Genomic DNA, 27,207 nt, shown 5'->3' with positions numbered 1-27,207 from the left:
TGTAAGTTCCGTGCGTGCATGAGTCTCGGGATTGGACTTCTTTCGGGTTATCAATGAACTTGGAAATCCACGAATAAACCGATACGACTTCGCCATATGATCGTCCGGTTGACAACTTCCGAGCCTAATGTTGAGTTGAGGAGAACAGGTTTGAGATGGCGAGACTCAAGTAGAACCTCGAGTGCATACTTATACATCACTTCGTGCGCACAAGCGTATGTAGCCGACGAGCATACGATGACGCACAAACGTCGCGCACATCCATATGCTTCGCGGTTCACAGTGTGTCGAACCTAGAAAGGCGATGCAGACACGAGGTTGGGCCATCCTGTAACCCAACCAGAAAGACCAAAAAGCGGTGCTGTTCTCACATGACTTGGAATTTAGTAGCATGCGAGGCATGCAATCAAAGGGTCAGATTGCGTAAGCATTCCATGTGCCCTCCTGCTTCTGTGAGGCCAAATGCTCAGGAGTCGGGACAATTGCAGCTCAAACCCATGATCTCTTCAGTGGACATACATGGGATTCGGAATGTTTGATGTGTAGGACATTAGGGATTCTAGTGCCACAAAGGACAACAAAGGAAGCACTTGAGCACAATATTGCTTCTGCATAAAAGGTATGTGTCACTCTGTACGTTTCACAAGAGAACGTGATTGTCCTAAATTCCTAAGCTGAAAATTACCCAAAAACAAAGAAGAAGAAAATGGGTTGCATAACTTTTCTACCAAACCCAAACCCAAAAGTAAAGAGAAAAAGAAACATGTAAGACTCTTCTACCAAATTCTCAGAGCCGTCGGCCAAAAAAAGGAAGGAAGAAAAGGAAAGCTTGGGAGTCAAGTCAAAGCCCCAGCTCCATCCTGCACGCTCCGTCTCCCTGGTCGAACCTCCTCTTCTTGACCGGCATCACGTGGCTCTCACGCGGCACCGGCTTGAACCCTAGCGTCAGCTCGAGCCCCACCTCGCTCTCCGGCTCGGCCGAAGCTCTGTCCTCCCGGTCAGCCGCCGCCCGACGCTCCGGGTCGGCTTCGAGCAGCTGAGACTGCTTGGCCGCTGTCGCCGTGGTCTCCGCTGACACCATGCTGTTGCTCTCCGTATCCTTGCTGTCGCCGCCGCCCTCCGCGTTCTCAGCCCCCAGCTCCGACTGGTGGCTCAGCGACGACTGGTGGCTCGGCGACCGGTTCGACTCTTCGTCACAGCACTCGGCCGTCGGCGGCAGCACCTGGTGCCGTTGAGCCTTCGTCCTGGCTCCGGGTCGTTTGAATCCACCAGACCGGATCCGCTTGGCCCGGTCGACCTCGCCTCCTGCAGCCGCCATCACCGCGGCGGCGGCGGCGGGGCTCTCCTCCCTCGGGACATGCCGGATGTCGTAGGCCTTCAGGGGCGGCGTGGAGGCCTCGGAGGCGGAGGCCGAGGCGATCGGCGTGATGGGCATGCCGCTGAGGACGGCTTCCGTGGCGGCATGGCAGAGCTGCCAGCTTCCGCTCCAGAGCAGCCCGACCGACCCGTAAATCGGGTTCAGGATCCGGCCGCAGGCCTCGTATAGCAAGGATCGGAAGATCGCTGCAAAACCCAAAAACCAATGCGAGCCCAAGTCAAGATTTTTCGTCTTTTCCCACGCTTCGAAAGCGAAAAAAAATCTAAACTTTCAGCTTCAAAAGAGATTAGGTTTTCAGTTCGAAACCAACCAAAAAAAAAACGGAAACAAGAACAAGAACAAGAAGAGAGAGGGTACCGTACCGGGGCGGAGGTGTTCGGGGCCGGCGTCGATGAGGTTCATGAGGCCGGCGCGGCCGTAGAACTTGGCGAGGAAGACGGTGGCGTGGGCTTGGGAGTCGGGCGACTTGATCCACTGGAGGCAAGGCCGGATGCTGCAGTTGTCGCCGCAACCCTTCCGCAGCACCCTGCATCCGTTGCAACTCATCCTCATCGTCGTCCCTTCTTCTTCTTCTTCTTCTTCCACTATCTTCTTCGTCAGACGGAGAGCACAGACACGTTAGCCCTCCTCCTCAAAGAGAGAGAGCGCGCGATGCAAAGAGGGGCGCAAGAGAAGGAGCGGCCAAGTGGGGAGTCTGAGAGTTTCTGCCAAGGTATGGGAGGTGCGAGGGTATATAACTGTGAAGAGAAAGGAAAATATACGTACGTACATATATATACGTATATGCACATGTACATTAATGGAAATCGAATGATAGAAGGGTTTTTTTTTTTTTGTTCTCTTTCATGTTTTCGGATTAGGACTTAGGCTGTGGTTTTCTTTTGAGGTTGCTGTGGATTTTGGTTTTTTCACCCGTTCCAAGGAAACTTGGGGGTGGGGGAAGCGGTGACCCGATACCACTCGACGACTCGGGCGCGTGAGACTCAATCAACCCGCTCCGAGAAACTCGATTCAATTCCTAATTAGAGAAATCCATCTTAACCTTCGTCTCTGATCTTCAGCTTTATCTATAGCATAGACTCTAAACTCTTCCAATATGAAGTGGAAATTTGGTGCTATTTTCACCCCCAAAATAGAGGATCTTACCTTCTTCTTCTTCTGTTTTTGTATATTATAGATGTTAAAGTAGGGTTTCCTATGGTTTTAGATACTTTTGGTCTTGATCGCCTCTCGTGCTTGTGTGGCCTCCCCCTTCTTCAAGGGTTCCCAGGTCTTTGGTAGTAGAACACTCTAAGATTTGTCGTTTATGATTTTCCTTTAATTATCCGGTGTAAGGATAACAGCACAAATGGTCCCTAAATTTTGACCCGATGTGCAATGTTATCCCTGAACTTTCGATTTGCGCAACGTGGTCCTTTGACATTAATCCAATCTATCTAAACTTTATATTGTTCAATATAATCCGTATACTAATAGTAAATATTCAATGTAATCCTTAAATCACTTGAAAAATGTTTGAAAGTTCATGGACCATATTAAATAATTCAAAATTCCAAAGACGACATTATATATTAGACTAAAGTTTATGAACCATTGGTTCCCTTTGCCAATAACATTATGTACTTTTTTTTTATCTGTCCTACTCTAACTCTCAATTCATACTCAGACTTTTTGTCCTGCCTCTTATGGAGCGTGAGAGTCGAAATCCACATCTAAAACTACACGTCTTCACCCCTAATCCCCCTGAGAAGGTAGAGTTTCGAACTACCTATCTCTTCCTTCCTAAATAAGAAGGTGACCACCGGAGCAAACACTAATGGTTCAATAACATCACGTACTTTGCAAAGAAGAATGTTGGGTCTATCCATGGGACCGAACGGGGACCGAAAGCAGAGAGATACGAGGGCCGAAGCCGTAATTTCGCCCGATGCGGGCACGACAGGTGGCGGAGAGCGTGGAGGAAGGCAGGGCGGCGAGGGGAGGTCGCCATGCAAGAGTGGGGCCCAGAAACCAGAGGGCCCCACTGAACGGGAATCGGAGGAGCGCGTGGCCGTCACGCTCAGGTGTCAGACTGCGGTCGAATCGCCACATACGCAGAACCAAGAAAAGGACGAGGACCTCCCTCCCATGTGGTCCCCCACCTCCAGCTGTCGGTTTCCCCATCATATTCTAAAATCATATAAATAAAAAAATAAAGAAAAGAAATTCGAGAGAGCTCCTGGTTTTCGGGAAGCCTTCGGACTAGACCTATCAAAAGAATGGGTCGGGTCGGATTTGGGTCGGATCATAAATGATCCGACCCAAATTGACCCATTAACCCATTTATGACTCATTTATGCGTAATGTAATTTTCTTGACCCATGCCCGACCCGATCCATACTTAATCCAGACCCGATCATACCCACATTGCTAAAATACTTCCATATTTAATTAAATCTAAGAAAATTCATACCCAAATTGAGATGAGAGTGCGAAGTGAGTGAGCGTAAGGTTGAGTAAGGGCGAGAGAGATAAGTTGAGTTTAAATCAGTTGTAAACCCATTTACGACCCATTTACGATCCATTTAATATTAATATTAGACTTCTACCCATTTATGACCCATTTACTAAATATAACTAACCCATTTATGATCCATTTACTAATATATGGATTAAGAAATGGGTTTATGATCTATTTTGATAGGTCTACTTCGGACGCAGCTGAAAAAGGAAAATAAAAAAGGAATATTAAAAAGGAAGAAGAAAAGAGAAAGAGTAAAAGGGGAGCAGCTGTTTCCGGTTTTGAGCTGGGGCTGTGGGCGCACCGGGAGTGGGAGTCGCCAACAGTTTTGGAGCCCCCCTCCGTTCTCGTTGACTTTGACCGCGGGGCTTCTTCCGCTTCTTGATGCTTATCCCCGTAATCAAATTTTGACCTAAACCACATTCTTGATGCTTCTTGATGCTTATTCCCTCAATCTCTAAAGCGAGATCACTCGTGAAAACTGTGGGATTTGTGGAATTAGTCCCGGGGCCTCTTCTTGATTGGTTGGATCTCGTCAGACGAACATTCTCGGGGCCACTCGTTAAGCATCCGGTTTAAAGAGGAAAGCTATGATCTGCGATGCATGTTCTCGCCTCGCGTTGTGTTTGACTGATAACCTAAATCGCTTTTCTCGATTTAACAAGTGTCTCCGGAGATGCGTTGACAAGAGTTGTGATTTTATGCGTCGATTGTTGTTAGGGTTCTCTTTTTTTTTTTTTTTGGAAATTTCCCATTGCTTTTGACTGTAGTTCCCTTGATACGGTTTTATATCCTCGGAGGTAACTAACTAATAGGAGTGATCGGTTTCAAAATGGGTGAGTTCCCATCCTGGAATCGGGAAGCCGGACCGAAGAGGGTCAGTTCCCAGTCTGTAGAACTGACAACTGACCATATCCACCCTAAAACCGGCAACTAGGCCGGACTAGACTAGCCAATTCCAGTTCGATTCTCAGCTTGTCCCGAGAATTGGCAGTGTTATTATTTTCTTTTTATGATTTCAGCTATAAAAAATATAAATAAATAAAAACGAAACAGACTCATAAGGAACCGAGAACATATTGCTCGGTTAATACTTTGTCTTCAATTTTTTTAATGGTTTTTGCTATGAAAAATATGTATATTCTAGGCTTGTTACGCCAGTTTCGGTCGGTACGGTTCCTTCCTGGAAACAAAAAAAAAAAATCGATTCCTGTAAAAATCGCCCATAACCGATCAATTCGGTCCAGTTTCCGAGTCGGACCGAAACCAATGCACACCCCTAGTAACTAAAGCCAATTTGGAGAACATCTCTCGTAACTCTCCAGCAAGATGTTAATGCAATGAAAACGAGGATCCACCATCCCACATTTAGAATACGCAACTTGCAAAAACCCATCAATTGCAATCCGCTCGCGTTTCCCACGCCCCCCAAAAAAGACAAATTTTTTCAATGTTTCAAGGCGCGATCGCCGCCTTGCTAAAGGCCAAATTAAAGGACCAAAATTCTCCACAAATGGAATAATGGCATCATGATCGATCGGGACGAACGGCCAAAATCTTAGGCAAGATGTATGTTGTTTTCCCAAACGATGCAATCGAAAGGGGGTGGCCACGTGGATCATGTGACTTTCATTTTCCCTTTCGATTTCCATGCCGCTCCATATACTTGCAAAGTTGATGGCGAGCTTGACCCACACGATGCACCCATTGTTTTGGAAAAGCCACCACCCATCCCATACGCTCCACATCTCCATCTTGACTTTAGAGGCTCTCCCTCTCTCTCTCTTTTCCTCCTCTCAAATTATTCCCCCCCACTTTTTGAAATTAATGGCGCACCCCTCTTAGTACATTACTTAGTACTAAATTATTGATTATATCGTTGCTTAGTTCAGTTCATTCCACCCGGTTCACCGATTCGGTCAATTAATTTAGGTCGTCGCTGCCCAAAAAAGAAGAAAAAGCCTCCAAGTGGGCTACACATAGGGCCTGTGAGAACTGAGCTCAGTGCCCACAGATTATTTATTAGATGATCTGACCATAGTCTTGGAAGCTTTGAAATTCCAATTGCATCCCACCGAATCACGTGGACATGTGTTAACGCTACAATCCCATGTCGTCCTTAGCATTAGAATATCTAAATGTCAAAACCACGGTTTCATGGAACGACTTCAGCTTTTAAGACGATTGACAGTGGTACCACAAAATTCCATATGGTATTAGAGCCAGGTTCGGCCTCAGTATATTTCGGGTCTGCACCCATTCCATTTCTCGAATTTCACGCGCCATTCCTGATCCGTAGGATATTTCCTTCCCTTCTTTTAATTTAACCAGAGCCAATTATTGAAACTCCAAGTGGGGGTACAAATTTAGGCCTATAGGACATGAGTTCAATGCCCATTCTTGATATTTATCAGACGATCTCACCGGTCCCCCACCCTTTTGGGGAAGTTTGTGATGTCTCTTGTATCGATATAGGCTACATGCGTATATGATATCGTAATTTCGAGCTTACTATATAATCTTGAGAATGCTTAGTTTCCTTCTTTAAAGATTAAGATTACACATTGCCTTTAAAATTAAAAATGGATTTCTTTATTATATATTATAGTTTTTATTTGCTATTTTCATTCAATCTTATTGTCTAAGTTAAAACTCGAGGTCTTCTCTCCCTATCTTTTATTTAAGTTCTATTCGAATTGTAAGATTTTAAACATAAGTTGTTAAACATAAAATAATAAATTAAAGCTTATGAACTTCTTTCTTATCATTTTTTTCAAAATTGAAACTTGGGAGAGGAGGAGAGCTGTCTTCGATCCTCGTACTTAATCTGGAGTGTGATTCAAGAATATCCACCAATAATTTTAAATTTAAATAATATTCAATTTATTTCGAATTTGACTTGGATAACTATCAATATAATTTATCTAATTAAACGGGAAAAAGTACCAAAAAAGTCATAAATCTATTGCAGTGATATCAATTCAGCCATAAACATTTCAATTGGACTAATTTAATCCTAAACCTTTTTACATTTGTACCAATTCAATCCATCTGGCAAATTTAGGTCGGAAATCACTGACGTGGATGCCGGCTGTCCTACGTGGCACGACCGGTGCTGACTTAGATATTTTAAAATAATTTTTTTAAAAAAAATTAGAATTTTTTTATTAATTTTTTCTTTTTTTCTTCTCTTTTCTTTTTTTCTTTCCTTCCTCTTCCTACAGCCAGTCGCCAGCCTCCACGATGACTACAGGAGGCTGCCAACAACCAGTGAGGGCAAGGGCTGGACCAAATTCGACGAGGGGACCCTCGGCCGGTGAAGGCCGAGACACCCTCGCCGACCTCTAGCGACAACGAGGCCAGCGAGGGCATATGGCAAGGGGCGACCTCATCCAGCCCGCACCGGCCCTCAACAAAGGCCGACGAGGGGCTCCTGGCCCTCGCCCTCGTCGGCCACCGGCAGCCTCCGCCGGTCACCGTGGAGGTTGGTGACTGGCTGAGGGAAGAGGAAGGAAAGGAAAAAAAAAAAAAGGGAAGATAAAATATAATTTAATGAAAAAATTCAAAAAATTATTTTAAAATGTCCACGTCAGCACCGGTCGTGTCATGTGAGATGGCCGCATCCACATCAGCAACTTCCAGCTTAAATTGGGCTGATGGATTGAATTGGTGCCAATGTAAAAAGATTTCGGACTAAATTGATCCAATTGAAAGGTTTAAAACTGAACCGGTACCAATGCAATAGGTTTAGGACTTTTTCTGTACTTTTTCGTAATTAAACTAAAAAAGCTGAAGTTCGTGAACTTATCTCTTATCATATTCTTTTCCTAAAGTTATCTCATTTTTTTAATTAAGTGGATTTTAAAAAAGATAATTTCAATGTATTTTTATCTTTATCTTATATTTTAACATCCTTTCTTTTGATCCACTTCTATATTTTGGATTTCAGTCTAAATTTTAATACATGACAAACATTTTTGGCCGACAAGTTGTTGGACTAATGCTTATTGTTTGAATATGAGCCATGTGGCATAGTTTTGCCACGTGGCTTGTCCGCTGGGAATCGCATAAGCAAAATTAAGTGCCGCGCGACGAGTTTAGAAGCGAACATTCCATTAGAATGGATTGACATAATAATCAAGATCAATAAATTCGGTCGAACATATACCAACGGTCACTAAACTTAAACGCACTTTGCAATCTCATCACCGTACTTTGTTCTCAATCATCCAACGCTCTAAACTTTCGATATGAGATTGCCACGCCTTATCTTAAATTTGTCCAACTTTCAAGCAAATCGCAAGCGTGGCAAACACGTGACCGATTTTTTACGCGCCACGTGGCCAGCTCGTTAAGGGTTTTTACAATTTGAAACATTATTAGAAACAAACGCCGAATATATCTAAAACATATGGGCTTTTTTTAAGCAAGTTATTGCAGATTTTTACTAGGAGTTCCAACAAAAAATGTAGATTTTACCGGGGAAAAAATGATAATATTGAGTCAAGGAGTAATTTCACGGAGCTGTAATTAGATGGCATAGGAGGAAAAAAATTATGTTTTTTTTCCTTAAATAAAAAAAAATCAGAAAAGAAAATATTCTCCTTCTCTCTTTGTCGGACGAGAAGGGCGGTGGCGGATAACGGGCCCGCTTGGTTCGGCTTTTCAAATGTAACTTGGGGGAATGCAAATACCTTTAGGTGAAAGCTACTTGGGGAAATGCAAGTGGTGTTTGGTAAAAAAAAATTTGTGAAGCTACTTTGGCCTAAGTAGTGTTTGGTAAATTTTTTTTTGCAAAGGGCTTTGGCAATTTTTATTCTTAATATTCCGGTTTTGCCCCTATTACTATTCATCTTCTTCACCGGCGAGGGGCCGGCGAGGGCGGATCTGACCGGCGAAGGCTCGACCCGACCGCCCAGGCGCCATCGCTTGGGTTAGCTGTCGCCTGGAGTAGCACGACCCAGGCGGCGGTCGCCTGGGTCACGCGACCCAGGCGACCGTCACCTGAGGTCGCGCGACCCAGGCGAGCGCCGCCTGGGTCGCGCGACTCCAGGCGACCGCCGACCCAAGCGACGGCGCCTGGACGGTCGCCCAACCCCAGGCGGCCGTCGCCTGGGTCAGGCGACCTCGCCGGCCAGATCCGCCCTCACCGGCCCTTCGCTGGCCACCCTCGCCGATGAAGAAGATGAACAGTGACAAGGCAAAATCGGAAAATTGAAATTTGAGTGAGGGCAATTTGGGAAGGAAAAATAGGCTTCAGCATTCCAATGGCATTCCAAATGCTGGCTTTCTGCTTTCCGAGTCCGGAAAGCCGAACCAAACGGTTCAACATTTTGGGAAGGGGCTTTCGAGGCCGAAAGCCTCTTCCCAAAGCTGAACCAAACGGGGCCAACAACAGAGAAGAAGCGGCGCCCCCATGCAAGGAGCACGTGAGGAGCGCGTGGGCGGCACGTGCCGAGAATATGGGGGGGGAGACCGGCCACCGACAAACGTGTCACCCGCCGCTCCGCTCCCGGTTCGTGGGAATCGACGTGTACCGGCGCAAAAACCGCCCTCGGCAATACCGGTTGCCGGTTTCCGGTTTTTCTTTCTTTTTTTTATTATTATTTTTTTTCTTTTGTGCTTTTTCTATGGCGGTGGGGGCTTGGGCACGTTGTTTTCTTTTCTGGGTTTGGTTGGCGGCAGAAAAGGGTCGTTAGCATTAAGATTTTTGGGATTAAGGAGGGAGGTGGGACCCGCCAAGCTGGATTAGTTTGGTGATTAGTGATTATGTCGCAGGTCGATTCGAATTTTTTCTTTTTGGCCATGATCGATTTGGGTCTCGCCCCTCGTCCTCCTCCTTTTTCGGGCCCTTTTTCAATTTCGTACGCTGATTGTCACATCGACTCTCATTCTTCTTTTCTTCATGAACAGTGTTAAGTTGTTAACATGTATTTTCCACGGCAATGCGGACCGTATCTCGGTCGATTTTCCATGGATACCGCGAGTTTCTCCCTTCCGAGGACATGTGGGTCAGGAAGGATGTTAAGGGCGATTGGGGTCCGGGAATGTTTGTTCCTGCTCCGGAACCTGGCAGGGTCGGTGCCCGATTCTCGGTTTGTGGGATTGGGAACCGGCCCGCCCGGACTTGGAGCTGGAACCGAGCCTCACAGGGTCGGTTCCTGGTTCGTGAAATTGGAAATCGGCTCACCTAGTCTTGGAGCTGGTGACTTTTCATTTTGTTTCTTCTATTCCCTACAAGTGAAAGTTTTCTAACATTAAATGAAAAATAAGAGCATTATTTTCGGTTTATTCGTTAAATGAATATTTACATGATCAAGGGTGTGGCCCACTGCATTTTGCAGTCAAAACTTTATTACATGGCATCATATCAACATGCGTTAAAATAATAAAAGAATGTATATATAGACAGACAAAAAAATGGAGGAATGCGTAGGGTTTGCTTCAAAATTAAAAATTAAAAAAAAGCAATATGAGCTAGTTTGTCGGTCCGGTCACCCACGTGGAATCGGGAATCGGACCAATTATTTTTGGTTCCAAAAATATGGAATCGAGAACCACCCAAAACCGGCTAGTTCGTTCTAATTCCCAGGCTGGACCGAACTAATGGACACCCCTAGAAAATACAACACATTAAAGATGGGAAAAATTACCAAATTAGTCCTAAATCTATTGTACATATCTAGATTCAATAATAAACTTTTCAATTTTATCAATTTAGTCATAAACCTTTATGCAAAATTTCAATGTAGTCATTACGGCTAATTTTCGCCCGAAATTGATGACGTGATAGTCTAGTCATCGCTAATTGTCTTATGTGGCACCCCATCATGTTGGCAATTTCCCGTGAAAATTGGCCAAAATGATTATATTGAAATTTAGTATTAAGGTTTATGACTAAATTGGTAAATTTGAAATGTTTATAACTGAATTGATATTCGTACAATATTTTTAGGATTGATTGGACAAACTTCCCCCTAAAAATGGTTATTCTAGAAATTTTATTTTAAGTAAAATACACTAACTTTTATAGTGATCTTATAGCCAATAATAGGGACATAGCAACCTTATCATTAAGTAAATGTTTTACAAGACTCTTAAAACAGTAATTAGCGTAACTCTTAATAAAAATTCCAAGTTTTTATTTGTTGGATTCCCTCGATTTTTGGTTTACGCGGAATGTGTTTCGACACATGCTGTAATGACCCAGTCCGACGAGGGCGACGAGTGGTCGCCGAGGCCAGAGTGTCTGGACAAGGAGCGGCTCCAGGTAGGCTTTTAGGATGACGAAGGGGGCAGGAATGAACCAAACTGTGTACCGAACAGGGAAAAAGCGATCCTGAAATAAATATGTGAAAACTGAAACTAACTCACGGAGGCGCCTTTTGACGTAACGGTAAGCTTTGCTTCGGAAGTCCAAAGTTAAGTGAGCCCAGGCTAGAGCGCTACTAGGATAGGTGACCTCCTGGAAAAGTGTCTACCTGTACGCCAAAGGACAAAATCGTTAGGCTCGGTATAGGACGGGTCAAAGCGGACAATACCTTGAGTGAGTTAAATCCAAGCTGTCACAATATGGTATCAGAGCGGGACTCCCTCCAGTAGGTATGTAGCTCGGGGACAAACCACGCGGAAACTGGTGAGCCTGTAACGACCCGGTCCGACGAGGGCAGGAAGTGATCGCAGGGCCAAAGGGTCTGGACAAGGAGCGGCTCCTGACAAGCTTCTAGAATGGCAAAGGAGGCAGAAATGAACCGAACTATGCACCGAACAGGGAGAGAGTGATCCTGAGATATATATGTGAAAACTGAAATTAACTCACAGAAGCGCTTTTTGACGTAACGGCAAGCTTTACTTCGGAACTCCAAAGTTAAGCGAGCCCAAGCTAGAGCACTACCAGGATGGGTGACCTCCTGGAAAAGTGCATGCCTATACTCCAAAGGACAAAACCGTAAGGCTCGAGCACTACCAGGATGGGTGACCTCTTGGGAAAGTGTCTGCTTGTACGCCAAAGGACAAACCGTGAGACTCAGTATGAGATGGACCAAAGCGGACAATACCTCGAGTGAGTTAAATCCAGGGTGTCACACATGCACGCATGAATAACATGTTTGGTGTTAAAACATAGGCTCTATTTGTTTCACGAAAAACATTTTCCTATTCTGGAGTTTGGATCACTTAGGAAAATGAGTCAATGGAAAATCTATACTTATGTTCAGAAAAATGATTTCTAACACCCCAACCTGTGTCCATTGAGGATGGACCTGAGACCTCGGTGCTCGTGCCCGAATCTCTAACACCCGGGCCCGGGTCCATTGAGGTTGGGCTTAAGTCTATGACGCCTTGGCCCGAGACCCTGCGTCCGAGACCAGGTCCATCAAAGCTAGGACCTAACCTCGATGCCAGTGCTTGGACCCCAACGCCCGAGCCCGTGTCCATCGAGGTCGGGATCATGACCTCGGCACCCTAGGCCGGGTCCCCAACACCCGAACCTGGGTGCCCATGTCCATCGAGGCCAGGCCTAGGACGATGTCCTTCCCCGAGTCAATCAAGGTCAGGCGTGAGACCCCTGCACCCGCACCCAGGTCCATCAAGGCGAGGCCCAGGACCTCGGTGCCCAATCTAAGGTCTCCGACACCTGCACCCAGGTCCATTGAGGCCAAGATCAAGACCCCGAAGCCCATGCTCGGGTCCCCAGAGCTTGGGTCGGGGTCCATCGAGGTCGGACTCGAGATCTTGGTGCCAATACCCGATTCCCCAACTGCCTATGCACAAGTCTAGCCCTTAAATAATGTATATATATTTAGGAAAATCAAATCAGATTTTTCTTATCAAACGACATAAATTATATTCCGGTTCAGATTTTAGCCGAACACTGAAAAATATTGTCATTTTCCTTGAAAATAACTTCTTGAAAAATATTTTCTAAAAATATCATATTTTTCGCGAAACAAACGGAGCCCTAGGCACCTGATCAATTTTTATGCGCCAACCTATAGTTTTAATTATATAAAAAATATCGAGGAGGGGCAATCTGCACCACCACTTTATTCTAGAGTCATCATAAACATCTTACACATGTTATACAATGTTCAATTTGAATCATAATTACTAAGTCCACTCTTAAGCATGCGAGCCCATTTGCACCGCCACACAAACATGACAGGGTGCTTTCTATAGTTGCAATATCGGTGGGGTTTCTGTGGTGGATAGAAAGGGCAATTAGTAGGTTCTCATTGTCGAATCTTCATGTTCTTATTATTGACAGATCACAGATCTTTAACCCCGTGATCATCGTGTCACCGTCTATAATAAACTATTCACGAGCCTGTCAACAAAATTATTTGAAGTGTCATGGGATTTATAGCACAGAACTAGAGGTTTTCTGTTCTAGTCCCTCGATTATAGGGTGCAAGTTACTCTAAGTTAAGGTTACAATCACAAGTGAAACACTTGAACTTAACCAATTTACGAGATTTGCATAGTATTTTCAGCAGTCTCTAAACTTCATATAGACAGGTCATTACGCTGGTGCCATTGAATTATAGAAAAACAATCTATTCATATACTGTTCGGTGATGAGTGAACTTCAATGAATAGGAGGATATCCACCCACTAGAGGCGGAAATCATGAATATAATATATATATATATATATATATGTATATATATAATACCAAAGGAAATTTAAAAATACTCTTTATATTTTACACCTACTCTATTCTTACTTTTTTTTGTTTACATAACTACCATTTTATTATAAAAAAAAAAACTCTATAAGCACATAGAGAAGATGCAAAGTGAAATTAGGATGAAAAGTCAAAAAAGGATTTTTGCATTTTCCCTTAAAATGCAAAGTGAGGAATTATAATTTATTTTTCAGTACTCAGAATCTTCCAGGTAATATAAAGATAATAACATAAGTTCTTAGCAGGATCTCAAAAGGCTCAAGAAGAGACAGAGGCATCTCCCTGTAATTTCTCTCCATATTCCCCCTCTCCAGGGAAGAAAAAGATTTGGAGGGAACTTAAGGGCCTCTTAAATAGTGAAGTAGATACCACGTTAGCTTCGGCTGGCTATTTCCGGGTAAGCAGGTATAGCAGCCTCCTGCGCCTAGGATGACAAAAGAGGAAGTCTCGACTTCCTGCGGATCGGCCTTTGGCCTGTGCTTCGCACAATGTCTAAAACCAACTTACAGACATGTACCCTAGTAATTATAATTTTTTTTTCAGCACTCAGAATCTTCCAAGTAATATAAAGATAATAACATCAAATGTCTCTTCAAATTGTTTTCTAATTTTGCATAACAACCACTTGCAATTATTATAACTTATATCAAAATTCAAACAAACAAAAAAAAAAGAATTCCTTTTCACCGACATAAACTTGGGCCGTACACAGGATTCACTTATCTAATTCTCTTTTAGGACTCTAGGGCTGACCCACTAATCCTCAAGTTGTTGGATTCTCTCCATATATAATTCTTACATTTATTAGGCAAATGGGCGGCCGGACGTTCCTCGGTTGTGGCTCGATTGCTTGTAATTTTTGGAATTTTGCCCCCACACATTAATATTTTAATTTGACCAAGACTATACTTTTATTTTTATATTCCAAGTTGCCTTCTGTGCAGCCACCACATTTTCCTCTCTCTTTTCTTGTACTTTATTTTTTTTTTCTTGGCTTGGCTATTTTAAGGAATGAATTAATGCTGCTTGCTCTAATTTTTTGAACTTTGCTTTGTTATCGAAATTCTAAAAAAAATTAAAAAAGAGGGCATATAATATAAACAAGGGCCTAATACCCTAAAAAACCTCAAACTTTAACTTTTGTCTCAATTTTACCTTTTGTCTCATAAAAAACCTCCAACTTTAGGTCATGTCCCAATTCTACCTTAAACTTTTTTTTATCCTATAAAAAACCTACAACTTTAGATATAGTTTCAATTCTACCCTAAACCTTTTTTGTATCATAAAAAACCCTCAATTTTGGATTCGGTACCAATTATACCCTAAACTATTTATTTGTCTCGTAAAAATTTTCAGTTTTAGGTCAAGTTTTAATTTAACTATAATTATTTTTTTGTCTTATAAAAGATCATTAACTTTTACTTGAATCCCAAATTTGCTCTCAATTAACCCTTCGTCAAAATCGCCCATAGCGATTTTGCGCTCGTTGATCTCTCATGCTTGGGAATGTTCCATCTTTGGCACCCGAGAAGCTCGAATAGCTCGTGCTCAGGACGCTTGAACAGCTTGTGCTCAAGAGTTTTCCATCTCTGGGTTTCCAACAAGAAATTTTGGAATGAGGGTTAATGTATGCATATTTGTGACTCAAGTAAAAATTTGTGGTTTTTACTAAGATTGTAAAAATTTTAGGGTAAAATTGGGGCAAAACCTAAAGTTAGGGGTTTTTCATAAAACAAAAAAAAGTTTATGATAGAATTGGGACATGACCTAAAGTTGAGGATTTTTTATGGAACAAAAAAAAGTTTATGGTAGAATTGGGACATGACCTAAAGTTGGAGGTTTTTTATGAGACAAAAGGTAAAATTGGAATAAAGGCTAAAGTTCGAGGTTTTTTAGGGTATTAGGCCTATAAAACAAGAGCCAGGACTTGTTTCACTGTTCATCATGGCTTTTGCCCTTTCGGGCCATGTTAAGGTGGCGCGGCTTTCCTTACCCACCTCCGAGTTGCTCCTTTTATTTATTATTTTTACTTTCCAACAATAATCTTGATCTGTGTTTCTTGAATCTCCCAAAAGTTTTTCATGACATTGTCCTTGGGAAGGTTTAAGAAAGCTAATCTCGATTACTTATCGACTTTTTTCTTTTTATGGACATTGTGATCCCTGGTGATTAGACTAACCAAGCACATCGTTAGACTTTTCCCTTCGAAAAAGCGATGGGGAAGAGGTGCTAAAGGCATGACACACGATCCTATTCCCCACAACCCTCTTTTCAAATAAGTTCATAGGTTACAAATTACTTGTAAGCGATATGCTTTTAGTGTTGCGATTTATTTGTTTAGGGAAATTACCCAAAGTCTCCCCGAATTTTGCGTGCTGCGCGTTCATCTCCGAACTTTTTACGGGACACAAATCCCACCTAAATTTTCATTTTGTTTTGGTCATTAACTCTCTGTTTGTTTGTTTTCTTGTCTGTACGTGCCTAACACGTGATTATTCAAGGGCAAAATTGTAATTTTTCTTATTTTGTTGGTCAAATCATTATCTTGCCTCTGATAGGCTAAAAAAATACTGAAATTCGAACAATAAGTACAAAAAATAAGAAATAAATGCAATGACCATTTAGAAATATTAGGAGATGATGATGATGAGAAATAAACGTAACAAAAAGATTTTTCAAATTTATTCCCACCATTTATTGTTATCACCGAAAGTTGTAAATTTTATTTGTCATATATCCGTCATTAGCGAGCCTCTTGAAAGGACCATGGCCGTTGGCAGGGGATGGTTATGTACTCTTGCTACTTTGCACAGCAACAAACATGTTTATGAAAAACGAAAAACTACCGAAAGAGACTAACTAAAGAAATTATCAAAATACTAGAAAAAGATGAAAACAATCAAATTGAGTCATCTTTGATCTTTCAATTTAATAGAGATAATTTAAACGGTGCAGATGAATGGAACCGCCGCTGTAATTATATAGAACAAGATGAATAAATCTAGGATTACGGTTTGCGGGAGATTTGAGGAAATTAAGTGTAAAGGGAAATTAGTCATTTTAAGGCTTGGATCCTTTCCAAAGTTCTAAAGTTGTATTTCCAAATTGCAGGATGCAAGTTAGTGAAATTGCAAAACTAGATGCTGGTTTTGTGTATTTTTCCATTGATTCATTTGCCCTTAGTCTTTAGATACTTTGGACCCGTTCATTCGAAAATTTCCAAAATGGACCCTTCAGAGCCCTTTTAGCGAACTCCATCTTCCCTATGTTCTACCGATTTAGCTCAAGATATCTCTCGACTTAAAAGGGGGAATTCAAAGTCTTCATCAGAAACAAATGGTTTGCTTGGAGCCTTGGGTGAGCCTCTTCGACTTAATCATAGAAGAACGTGATCCTCTTCTTCTCTTTTGTACTACAGATCTTGTGAGCTGAATTTCAGACGGGCCGACCACTGGATACGAATAAGATGGTTCTTGGGTCCAATGTCAGCACCATTTCTACATCAGACAGTACCCACTTGAGAATTGCGTGCCGGTAACTTCTACGAATCAGAAAAGAGCCGTCAATTTCCTCACAACATAATGATATAGATTCATACAACCAAGACACATTCTACTCGAACCATGACATGAAATGCGAATCGGTTGCTAACAATTTATGAAGATGCTCAGCCAAAAGAACATATTATCAAGGTTGTCTACCACTGCACTAAAGAATGTATAGTACTATGTTGCTCCTTAACCGCTCAGTTCATTTTCTGAAAAGAATCACAGTATCAGAATACATCCTTCAATTTTGCAATCCAATGCCAATGACCATTTCGATTTTTGTATCGAAACCATCACACATACCCTTTTCGAGTCGCGAAAGTGATGACGGTACATGAAGATCGCAAAACCGAAATCGTTCTAAAGCATTGATAAACCACCAAAACAAATGACGACCGCCGCAGTTACCTTCACTAGTACTACTAAAAACAAGTTCACTAGTGGAGGGAATAGTTAAACATGCGCTGAAAAAGAATCAATCAGACCTTTCATCTTCAAAATCGATCAACACCTCAAGCATCACCACGAAAGTTATACCACTTCTCGCAAAAGAGTGCAAAAGAGTAGAAAGTCGTATCCCAAAATAAGGCAAAGATCAATCAGATAATATCCACAAATTTACATCTGACCCAAAATCATGGACTGTACAGAACATCTAATGGTTGACTTCTGATAAGAAATCATTACTCTTAGGAATCGCTCCCTATATTACACAAGAACTCTCTTTCACTAATTCAGCACCCGCTGCAAGAACGGATACTTGGTGACTCTTTTCTTGTTCAATCAACCTACTTACACTGATACTAAAATGCGAATTGCCGACTAGAACAGATGGTATTTACAACCCTAAAAGGTACTCGAATTCTCTCCTTCCAAAATATTTCGAAACTCTCGCTTGTCTGCTTGACTATGTGAAGTATTATGCCCTGCATTAAGCTCCCTTCTATGTACAGTTTCTTCGGTGGAGTTTTTATGCAACAGCGGGAATGCTAGAATTCTTGCTATCCCTGTTAAGACAATCAAAACCTTCTACTCTAACAGCTGCAGGCTTGATCCCAAACTTCATCCTCGCACACCCTTTGCGTGCAGAAGCTGATGGAGATGGTAAACCTGATGGCGACAAAGCTGGCAACGCCATAATTGGAGTAATCTTTTCATCCCTAAAGAGGGCATCCTGTACTAAAGGATTCTCAGCCCTTCTTGGTGGAGATCCCGCGAAAAAAGGGGGGGTCGAAGCAATCGCCATTGGAGATTGCGGCTCCAACTCATAATCCTCCTGCAATAAATTAAGCCTCCATTAATGTGACGGGCTAACGAAAAAAACTGAACCCGACAACTAAATGTCATCGCAGAGACGGACAAAAACATTAGATTTAACCTAGAAAGATGTTTTGGCAGGGTCAGTTATTAACGACTTCCCTAATGTTTCTTGTTCCTCTCTTCCCCATGAAAAATTGCAGAAGAACGCTTGAATAGATCCACTTAACAAAACAATAGGACTAGGACACATTGTATGAAGCAAAATAGCTGAACAAACTGATTCATACTTTCAAAGAACCAAAACATTCAATAACTGAATTCAGATCTTGACTATCGAGCAACAAAAGGCTGAGCCACAATTCAAGCCAGTTCAGACAGGATCAGACGGGTGGATTGATGAGACAGATCCAACTACCTTCTTAAGAATGAGGTCCAGAAGCTCTGCCGCGGCTTTCGATTTGCAAATCTCAGATCGGTGGCTGTTCATCAGAAACCACAGAGCGTTACTTCAAAAGTTCGGACACCAAATCAATTCATCCCCAAACACGAGACAAAAGAATTACCTTATCTGAGACCTGAAAGGGTTGTTGGACAAAACCCCAACCCGGCGAGGCTTCGGACAAACAACCGATTCCCTCCGGTCGGAGACGGAGACGAAGCCCCTCATCTCCTCAAAGGCGGCAACAAAGGCGTTCTGCTCAACACTTCGGAAATGATCCATCTCTTAAACCCGCCGCAGTCCGAAGGAGAACGCCTAACCACATCCAAAACAACAAAAATCAACACGCGCAGCTATAAAAAAAAAAGAACAAAACTAGGCAAGATCTGATCGAAGAGGCCAGTTTAATCGACACAGCTCGCTCAAAAGCGCCGGTCAATCCTTCCAAACTCCGGAAAAACAAAACAGCCACGAAATTTCTCTCTCGGTACCGCCAGATCGGACCAAACACCTAGAGAAAAGACAGGTTCCGTCCCCCAGCGCTCCACGCCGCGCGGCACGACTTTCGCCCCGGAACGGCAAAACAGAAGCGCCGGCGGCTCGATCGAGCTGGAAACCGACACCCGACAGCCCGCGGACGCGGAAACACCGCAGACACGCAGGACTCCGTCGCCGGAAACAGCTCGAGCGGCGGGTCGAGCTCCGGCGAGATCAGAGGGGAACCGAAGCGGCAGATCCGGCGCGAAACCGCGAAGGTAACCGCAGCTAGCAGCAGGCGGCGGCGACGACGCCGCACACCTAGCACGCGAAGACCGCCGACGACGAGATCGGAGATCGGAGATCTAGAGAGAGAGAGAGAGAGAGAGAGAGGTGTACCTCTAGGGATCCGCCGAGGAAGGAGAGGAGGAGAACGAAAGCGCCACGCGAGGAGGAGGAGGAGGAGACTTTTGGGAGGCCGCCCGGCCCCCGTTTTAAAGCAGCGGAACCCAACGAAGAGTCGAAGGGAGGAATTGCGTACGCAGAGATTAGGTGCAAGTGGGAAGGTGTGAACGCAACCCGTGGTGGGGCGGGGCGGGGGACGGCGTCGTTTTGGATTACAGCCCAGCCCAACGTGGGCCCCCACACCACTCACACACATGTATGCATATATATTTTTTTTTTTATTTTTTTTTTTATCTTTTTTGCATGAGTGAAAGGTACTTCCCTCTTTTGATTTTTCAATGCCTTTTCGGGTTCTGCGAAGGTGGGTTGATTCTTTGGCATGTTGCCCAATTTATCTTCTTCTTTTTCTTCTTCGTTAATAAAAAGAAGGAAGAAAAAATTTGCTATTAAAGAATTTGAAAAAGTTGACTGATTTATTTTAATTCCCTAGTCCACCCTTTTTCTCGTCTAATTCCACAAGTAAATCGCCCGTTCAAGGAAACGTGCTTCTACTGTATACCTGGCGGTCGACTCGCTTTCCTTCAAAGACTTTTCTCTTCGTATTTCTTAATTAAGAAAACTGATATTCCGTATCTAAAAATATGATATGGCATCAGCGTGACGTGATTTATTCTAGTAATTCAATTCTCTGCGTCTAAGGTATATGACTCACCAAGCCACTCTTATTGATTGTGTGTATATCTTGGGTGTTTTGGGGGGTTTTTTCGTTTTTCTTTTTTCGTACGTAGTCGGTTCAACCAAGCGTGGTTTACATCAAAATCAAGTGTCTTGCGCGAAACAAAATTGTGCATATTTGCAACCCGAATAGGATAACCTTCTTACTTATTTGATTATGCTGATTTTGAGACTTGCTTAAAGCCCAAAACCGTATAAATTCGAAATATATTACGAGGAAAGTAGGGTGGAAAAGATAAATAAAAGGAGGACCGAAATTAACGACAAATAACTTTCATTGTCGTGTACATATAAGGATATAAAAATACGCGATCTTTCTTTTTTCGACAATCTTTCTAATTAGGTTCTTTGCCCGCGTATATCGCATCTCAAAAAGGAAATTAAGGATGCGCTACGAGGGGAAAAAAAAAAAAAAGAGGAAGCGAGATAATTTAGATTCCCAAAAATAGCACTTTGGATTATATACCATATAAAATTTGTTGAAATCGCAACTCCTACAATGAAATCAAATATACGATACATATAATCGACATGGAAAATATCATCGCGTGCTTCGAAGCGCGCTTCCGAGATTTCGCAGGTTTCCGTATTAATAAAAAGAGAGGAGGAAAAAAAAAAAGGAAGCTCTTCGGAGTTGGCACGCTCCTAATTAATAAACCCAAATAAAAAAAAAGGGAGGAAATATCACAGGGGGCAAAAAAAGCATCTTACCGATTATTTTGTTTATAAATTACTAAAAAAAATATAAAACGTCAAAATCAAAGATGATGATAATATATATAAAGTTGGAAAAAGAAGAAAAAGAAAAAAGGAGGGTTGGCGTATTATCCCAAAGGTGGTGGAGAGTCGGCCACTGGAGTTCTTTGACTTTGACCAGAGACGTCGTCACCGAATGCGAGATGAACCGAACCACCCCCCGCGCGCGCGCGCGCGCGCACGATCATTGGATGGGACAGAAGAGACCGGGTCCCGCTCCTCGCTCGCTTTCTAGGCTGGCTTCCATCCAAGCACATCCCCCCCAAGTTTCAACTTTGACTTTTCCTCGAAATCGACGTCTACACCACTTGGAATAAAAATAGTAATTTGGGGCTTAGTGCAGTGATTATCTTATCTCTCTTTCGTTTTTTCTCAATTAACAACGCCGAATTGCGAATGCGAAACAAGAAAATTAGACACGACTAGTTTTTAGATCTGGACGAGGCCTTTTCGCGCGGGTGATGAGAATAGAGATGAGAAATTGTTTGGTGATAAGTAATTAAGGGTAAGCGGTTCCCGGTCCGATCCGGTCTAACCTAAGAACCGGGAACCGGACCGGAAGGACCAGTTCCCAGTAGTTTCTAGGACCAAGAACTGGATCGGCTAATCTTAGAACTGTGGACTGGACTGGACAGGACTGTCGGCCCGGTCCGGTTCCAATGGGATCAATTAGTAAAGGCAAGAGGGAACCGGGAAGCATTTTCGGGACCAATATATGAAAGCATTTTTGGGTTGGTCCCATTGGAACCGAATAAAAATGAACTATCAAATGCTTCTTTTGTTATTTAAATATATATACTTAAAAAGTAAATAAATATATATATGAAAAAATTAGAAAAATATATATTTATCGGTCCGGTCCAGTCCGGTTCCCACCCTAGAACCGGGAACCGGACTGATATTCCCGAGAACCGGACCAAACCGGTCGGTCCGGTCCGGTCCCGGTTTGGGCGGTCCATCTTGCTCACCCCTATAAGTAACTGAGGATTGATCGCTGGATATTGTTAATTTCTGTCTCGCCGGAATTTGCTCCCTCCCGCGACGAAAAATATCTTTCGTCGAAAGAGTGTTTTTTCGGGTTTTAATTAAAGGAGACCGGGTTTACTTCATATTGAACTACACACACTAAAATCATGCTGGAATTTAATCAACGGCAAGATCAAAAAATTGTAATTGTGACAAACGAGCCAAACGTGAACAAACCCCATCGGAATTTAATCGACGACGAAACTCGGGAAGGTAATTACATCACGCCGGAATTTCATCGACGACGCAACATATAGGATAGAAACACACGTCGGACTTATTCGACGACGCGAATCTAAGAGCTACAGCTAAAAAAGTAAAGTGCAATATCGGAAAGTAAAGATACGGAAGGATAGTAAATTTGTTTGATATGTACGGAGTACCGCCGGTTGAACGTCTAGCGCTTTTTATAACGGCTTTGTCGTAATTGCTTCTCGACGGTTTTCAGCAGTTGCATGCTTTATGGGCAGTTGTCTCCACGTTCTCTTGTTCTTTGGCATTCTCTACCCACAATCCTTAGATTCTCTTTCTTGAGCGGCTATCTTCCTAAAAACAACATCAACTGCCTTCACGATTTTGTTTTAATGGTGATTGGTGATCGCCAATCGATAGTTGTCTCAAAGATCCTGCTGCTCCGCGGCTCTGTCTTTCATATCACGTGGTCTAATATCCAAACGGCGATTGTAACCATATAATTATGTTTTTTGTGTCTCGAAATATCATCGGACAACATCTCGCCATTTGCTCGTTGCCAATACCCACATCACCATGTGTTGATAATCGAATAGATATCACAAAGGCGCATCATCGTCGGTTGATCGGACGTCATCCTTTACGGTTATCGATAAAACGCCGTGAACGTATTTCCTACGTAACCATTCATGCTCACATGCCAATCATGCGTTTATCAATGACTCGATCATATTTAGGTGTAAATATACTCTCCATTTTTAAAAGAATTAAAAGAAAATTAATACTTTTAAAACAATTTCTTAACATGTGCACTTTTTTTTTGGCAAAGGTCTTAAACATGCGTGTCATCCTGATTTGACATTTCATAGGACATTTCGTGTTTCACGCATAATCGGTCAGGTCATTACATCCCGTGGTATTTTGACACGTCATTTCAATCATCTCTAGTATGTAGATCGCCATCATTATGGATCGTATCTTTTCGAATCACCATTCGTCTCAATTGTTGCTTATCCCGGGAAAATACATATGCACAAGATTTGATTTTTATATCTCCTTCATTTCAGATCTTAAACCCGAACCTTTCGTTTGGCCTAAAACCCTTGGTTTCTCTTCGTCTCAAGCTCCTTCATCTTCTGTAGCTCCCAATCCTCCTCAGTCTTCTTCTATGGATTCCATATGCACAAAAGATTTGATTTTTATTATCCTCCTCACCTAATGTGTTAAGTGACCTTTTCCTTAAACACAAGCGATGAAATTGTTTATAATAAAGATGATCGACTCACTTAATCAGATACAAAAACTACAATCATATTGGTTATATCGTGAAAACCCTCCAATGATTTCGTTAATCCATATTCGATAAAAGGACAAATGAAATCATTATTAAATTTAAGGCAAAAGCCACAAAAAAACTCTAAACTATGCCCATTATAACCCATTTACCTCAAACTTTTTTTCGTGCCACCAAAATTTCCAAACCTGTATCCGCGTGACATATTTACTCTCCATCAAAGTTCCGTCAATGAGCACTATTAAGAATTTGCCTACTTTGATCCCGGAAAGCAAACGGTGTCGACATGGAGCCCACGTAACTTAAATAAAATAAAAAATGGCAGATGTTTTGGCCGAAAAATCATCTGATGGAACCTTGCTGGAAGGGAGGGTAAATGTGTCATATAGGTACGAATTTGGCACTTTTTTATGTCGGGTAAATATGTCACGGTGGGCATGATTTGGAGTTCCTGGTGACTTTTACACTTGATTTCAATCTAACCTTTTTTTTTTATTTTTTCCGAAATTCAGTACAAAAATCGGCAACCCTTGGTTTTCCCCAGGTCATAACGAACGCGGGGAGGGGAACTCACGGGATTTTTCTTTTTGAAAAGCGCGACAAAGATCGTTAACAATTTTTCTTTTTTTGAATTTTTGGGGAATACGAATAACTTTGATGAATTACAAAAGAGGCGGGTGTCCTCGCCAGATCGTGCATAATAAATAAACGGTCAAAATCAGAGGCCACGAAAAGGAGCGGGTCACACCAAAAGATCGCGTCGATCTGTCCGTCCCGGCTGGCCGGGGCGGGGCCTGACAACCGTAATTGACGCTGACGCTCCCCCCCCCCCCCACACCGCCACCACGAGGAGGCAACGTGCAAGGAAGCCCAACCGCGGCGGGCCCCACCCCACCCCCCGCACCGCCCCCCACCACCACCAGACGACGGTCGGCGATCGCGACACGTGTCCGCATGACGCGGAGCTCCACCGCTCGCGGGAGCCAACTTGCGAGGGGCCGCGAACCAATGGGGGCAGAGCAGGGGGAAAGGGGTGGGGGGGGACAGGACATGTGCACCACGTTTTCCGGATCGCCGAGGAAGCCCCAGCCAAAAAAAAAGAGAAAAAGAAAAGGCGAGATGCCCCCCACGGCTATTAGACAGCCGCCTCGCGATAAAAATATCTCCAGAGAAAAATGATATTGATAGTTACGTCCCCGTTTATTTCGAAAGATGCTCGAGAAAATAATTCTCTCATTTTTTTTTTAAAAAAAATTACTTATAAAAACAAAGCCAGATGTAGTAAATTGACCGAGGTCGATTAGTCGCTTCCTCTTCTCTATCACCCCTCTCTCTCTCTCTCTCTCTCTCGTCCCTTTCTCTCTTCCACCCCAAGGTCCCTCGACTGAGAAATAACTCTCGGTCCAGCGAGGCCCCGTCCTCTCGACCCGAATTGAGATTGGAATTTTCCCTCCCGATCTAATCTGGGAGCATTCTATTGCTTTCATCTAGTTTTTTTTCCTTGTTCCTTGTGATACTCTTCTCTGCAGGCTGTGTGTACTTTCTTATTTTCGCCGTTAGGAATCAACCCGCTGCTTTAAATCCTCCAAACCAAGAAGTCCGACAGGATCGAGGAGGAATGCGGTGAGTTGATGCTGCAGTGGAAGCAGTTATACGACTTATCCGAGTTTTGGAAGCTCTCATTTCCCCATCTAGATCTAGATCTACGAGCTCTTTTCTATGCTCGTTCAATCTCTCCCGATTCAGATTTAGGTCAAGTTTTGAGATTCTCTCGAATTAGATCTAGTTATAGATTTTGAAGCTCCTTATAGCTATTTGATCGTGTTTTTTCAACATTTTGATGTCCGTGTCTTTGCACGGGCGATGGTGATGAGGACGTTGAATCTAGACGCGTATCGTAAGCCGTTACAAATGGAGTGGAAGATATCGGCGAGTGCTTGTCATTGAATCTAATGATCGGTCGCCGATTATAGATACGTTCTTGAGGGACGAGAGCGTATTTCTAACTGCAGACTGTGCTTTGTTATTTGCTTTTTGGCGTTTGCTTTATTATGCAGTTTTTTGGGATTTGCTAAACTCGAAAGCACCACTCGAGTATTATTCTGATATATGAAATGTCATCTTTCTTTAGACAAAAAAAAAACCACTCCCGATCTAAATCTAAATCTTTGAGCATGCTCAACTTGTTTTTGGTGTCTCCATACAATAATGGTGCTAATCCTTACCAAAAAAAAAATGGTGCTAATGAAACCTAAGCGTAACCATAACTAAACATTACTTATAATGATGCGAGATTCAGTAATCCGTCGCCGTTTGTTTTGTTGTAATGTTGAGACAGTTTTTGTGGAATGATAATGTGCTTATCGCAACAGTTTGTGCTTTATTGTTCTACTTTACTTTTTGTGATTTGCATTGTTTTGAATCTTGAGATACGAATGAAATATTTATTTTCAACCAAAAAAAAAGAGGTAAATTCAATTGAAGCGGGAGTGAAAATAGCACCATTACAATGCTAATTATACTGATAGTGGTTTGCTAGATTGATGTATTAAATAGTGTGATCGATTTTATCGTGACTAATTAATTCATAAGCCCATTTCAAGACCCATCTCTTACTTTTATATATTAATTTAGCATATCGATCTTAGCATACTAACAGTACTTAGTAAATATTGCATGTGAATTCCCCATTTTAATGGGTTTTCGTTCATGTCTACATCTTGATTCTTATCAAAGTTCGTAACTTCTTAGAATGCCAATAACACAAATATGGAGATATGAAAATGCGATAGAAGATCTCAATTCGATTCTTTTAGCACGATAGTTCACTTTCGGGCGCGGATTTTTTCGTTAAGAGACACGAGCCGATAGTGGATCCTTGATAAACACAATTCGGCATTTTAAGCCAAAAATGATAAACGAGAGGAATACGGATGAGATAAGACGTGTTTGGCGAATCAGATATAAGATTAAAGCTAAGTCATTCCTAACGACTTGATTGAGGGAGGTAGTGAAAGCCATGGTCTCCGTTCGATGTCTAATGCCATTTTACGAAATATCATAACTATGATTTGTAGAATTCCATAGAAAACAGGTCTATAAATCTCGATGCAAGAAGTTCCAAACATGGTGTTTGAGCTCAAAAGAGCCAAACATGCATTGCTAAGGCCCCGGGGGGTTCGGTTGTCAATTTTTGGTAGTGGGGTAATTAACAGAACTTTGGATGTTTCTGACGTCGCAATTGATCTGGGGGCCTCAGATTGCATCGCTGTCATTTGTTTTTGCTGTCGTCGTCGTCGTGGTGGGGGATCTGATCTGGAGACGACCGAAGATTTCATCCTGTGGACGTAAATTGTTGCACGTGGAAGACATTGCTTGGTTCGCAAAGTAATTCGATGCTTTCATTTTGCTTTGAAAGGCGGGGCTCCTTTCTATTATTTCAATTTTTCACTGTTTCCATTTCTGAAAAAGAATTTCAATTTTCTTGTATTGTATCGAAATATTGTACATCA

The 27,207-nt window shown here is 42.6% G+C and overlaps 2 protein-coding genes across 2 annotated transcripts; both read right to left on the bottom strand.

Moving 5' to 3' along the window:
- Positions 1-592: 592 nt before the first annotated feature.
- Positions 593-2,114, bottom strand: LOC115681409 (LOB domain-containing protein 40). The gene is made up of 2 exons (XM_030605352.2): positions 1,741-2,114; positions 593-1,563 (listed from the first exon to the last, which is right to left on the bottom strand). The coding sequence occupies exons 1-2, from the start codon at positions 1,928-1,930 to the stop codon at positions 842-844; spliced, it is 912 nt and encodes a 303-aa protein (XP_030461212.1). The 5' UTR covers positions 1,931-2,114; the 3' UTR covers positions 593-841.
- A 15,573-nt stretch (positions 2,115-17,687) lies between these two features.
- LOC115681433 (uncharacterized) lies at positions 17,688-19,842 on the bottom strand. Its single transcript, XM_030605382.2, has 4 exons — positions 19,687-19,842; positions 18,935-19,125; positions 18,787-18,850; positions 17,688-18,387 (listed from the first exon to the last, which is right to left on the bottom strand). The coding sequence occupies exons 2-4, from the start codon at positions 19,090-19,092 to the stop codon at positions 18,082-18,084; spliced, it is 528 nt and encodes a 175-aa protein (XP_030461242.1). The 5' UTR covers positions 19,093-19,125; positions 19,687-19,842; the 3' UTR covers positions 17,688-18,081.
- Positions 19,843-27,207: the final 7,365 nt, after the last annotated feature.

The sequence above is a fragment of the Syzygium oleosum genome, unplaced genomic scaffold (genome assembly GCF_021117445.2).
Source record: "Syzygium oleosum isolate NSW1041296 unplaced genomic scaffold, Sole_v2.1 Sole_v2.48, whole genome shotgun sequence".
NCBI classification, from domain to species: Eukaryota; Viridiplantae; Streptophyta; class Magnoliopsida; order Myrtales; family Myrtaceae; genus Syzygium; species Syzygium oleosum.
Note: the sequence above shows the minus strand (reverse complement) of the source record. Positions and strands in the feature narration are given on the sequence as shown.

Coding starts and splice junctions, on each gene's coding strand:
- LOC115681409 (XM_030605352.2), bottom strand. CDS start 1,930: ATGAGGATGAGTTGCAACGGATGCAGGGTGCTGCGGAAGGGTTGCGGC. Junction 1,564..1,740: donor CCCCGAACACCTCCGCCCCG/GTACGGTACCCT, acceptor TGGGTTTTGCAG/CGATCTTCCGATCCTTGCTA.
- LOC115681433 (XM_030605382.2), bottom strand. CDS start 19,092: ATGGATCATTTCCGAAGTGTTGAGCAGAACGCCTTTGTTGCCGCCTTT. Junction 18,851..18,934: donor CCTTTCAGGTCTCAGATAAG/GTAATTCTTTTG, acceptor TCTGATGAACAG/CCACCGATCTGAGATTTGCA. Junction 18,388..18,786: donor TGGACCTCATTCTTAAGAAG/GTAGTTGGATCT, acceptor AATTTATTGCAG/GAGGATTATGAGTTGGAGCC.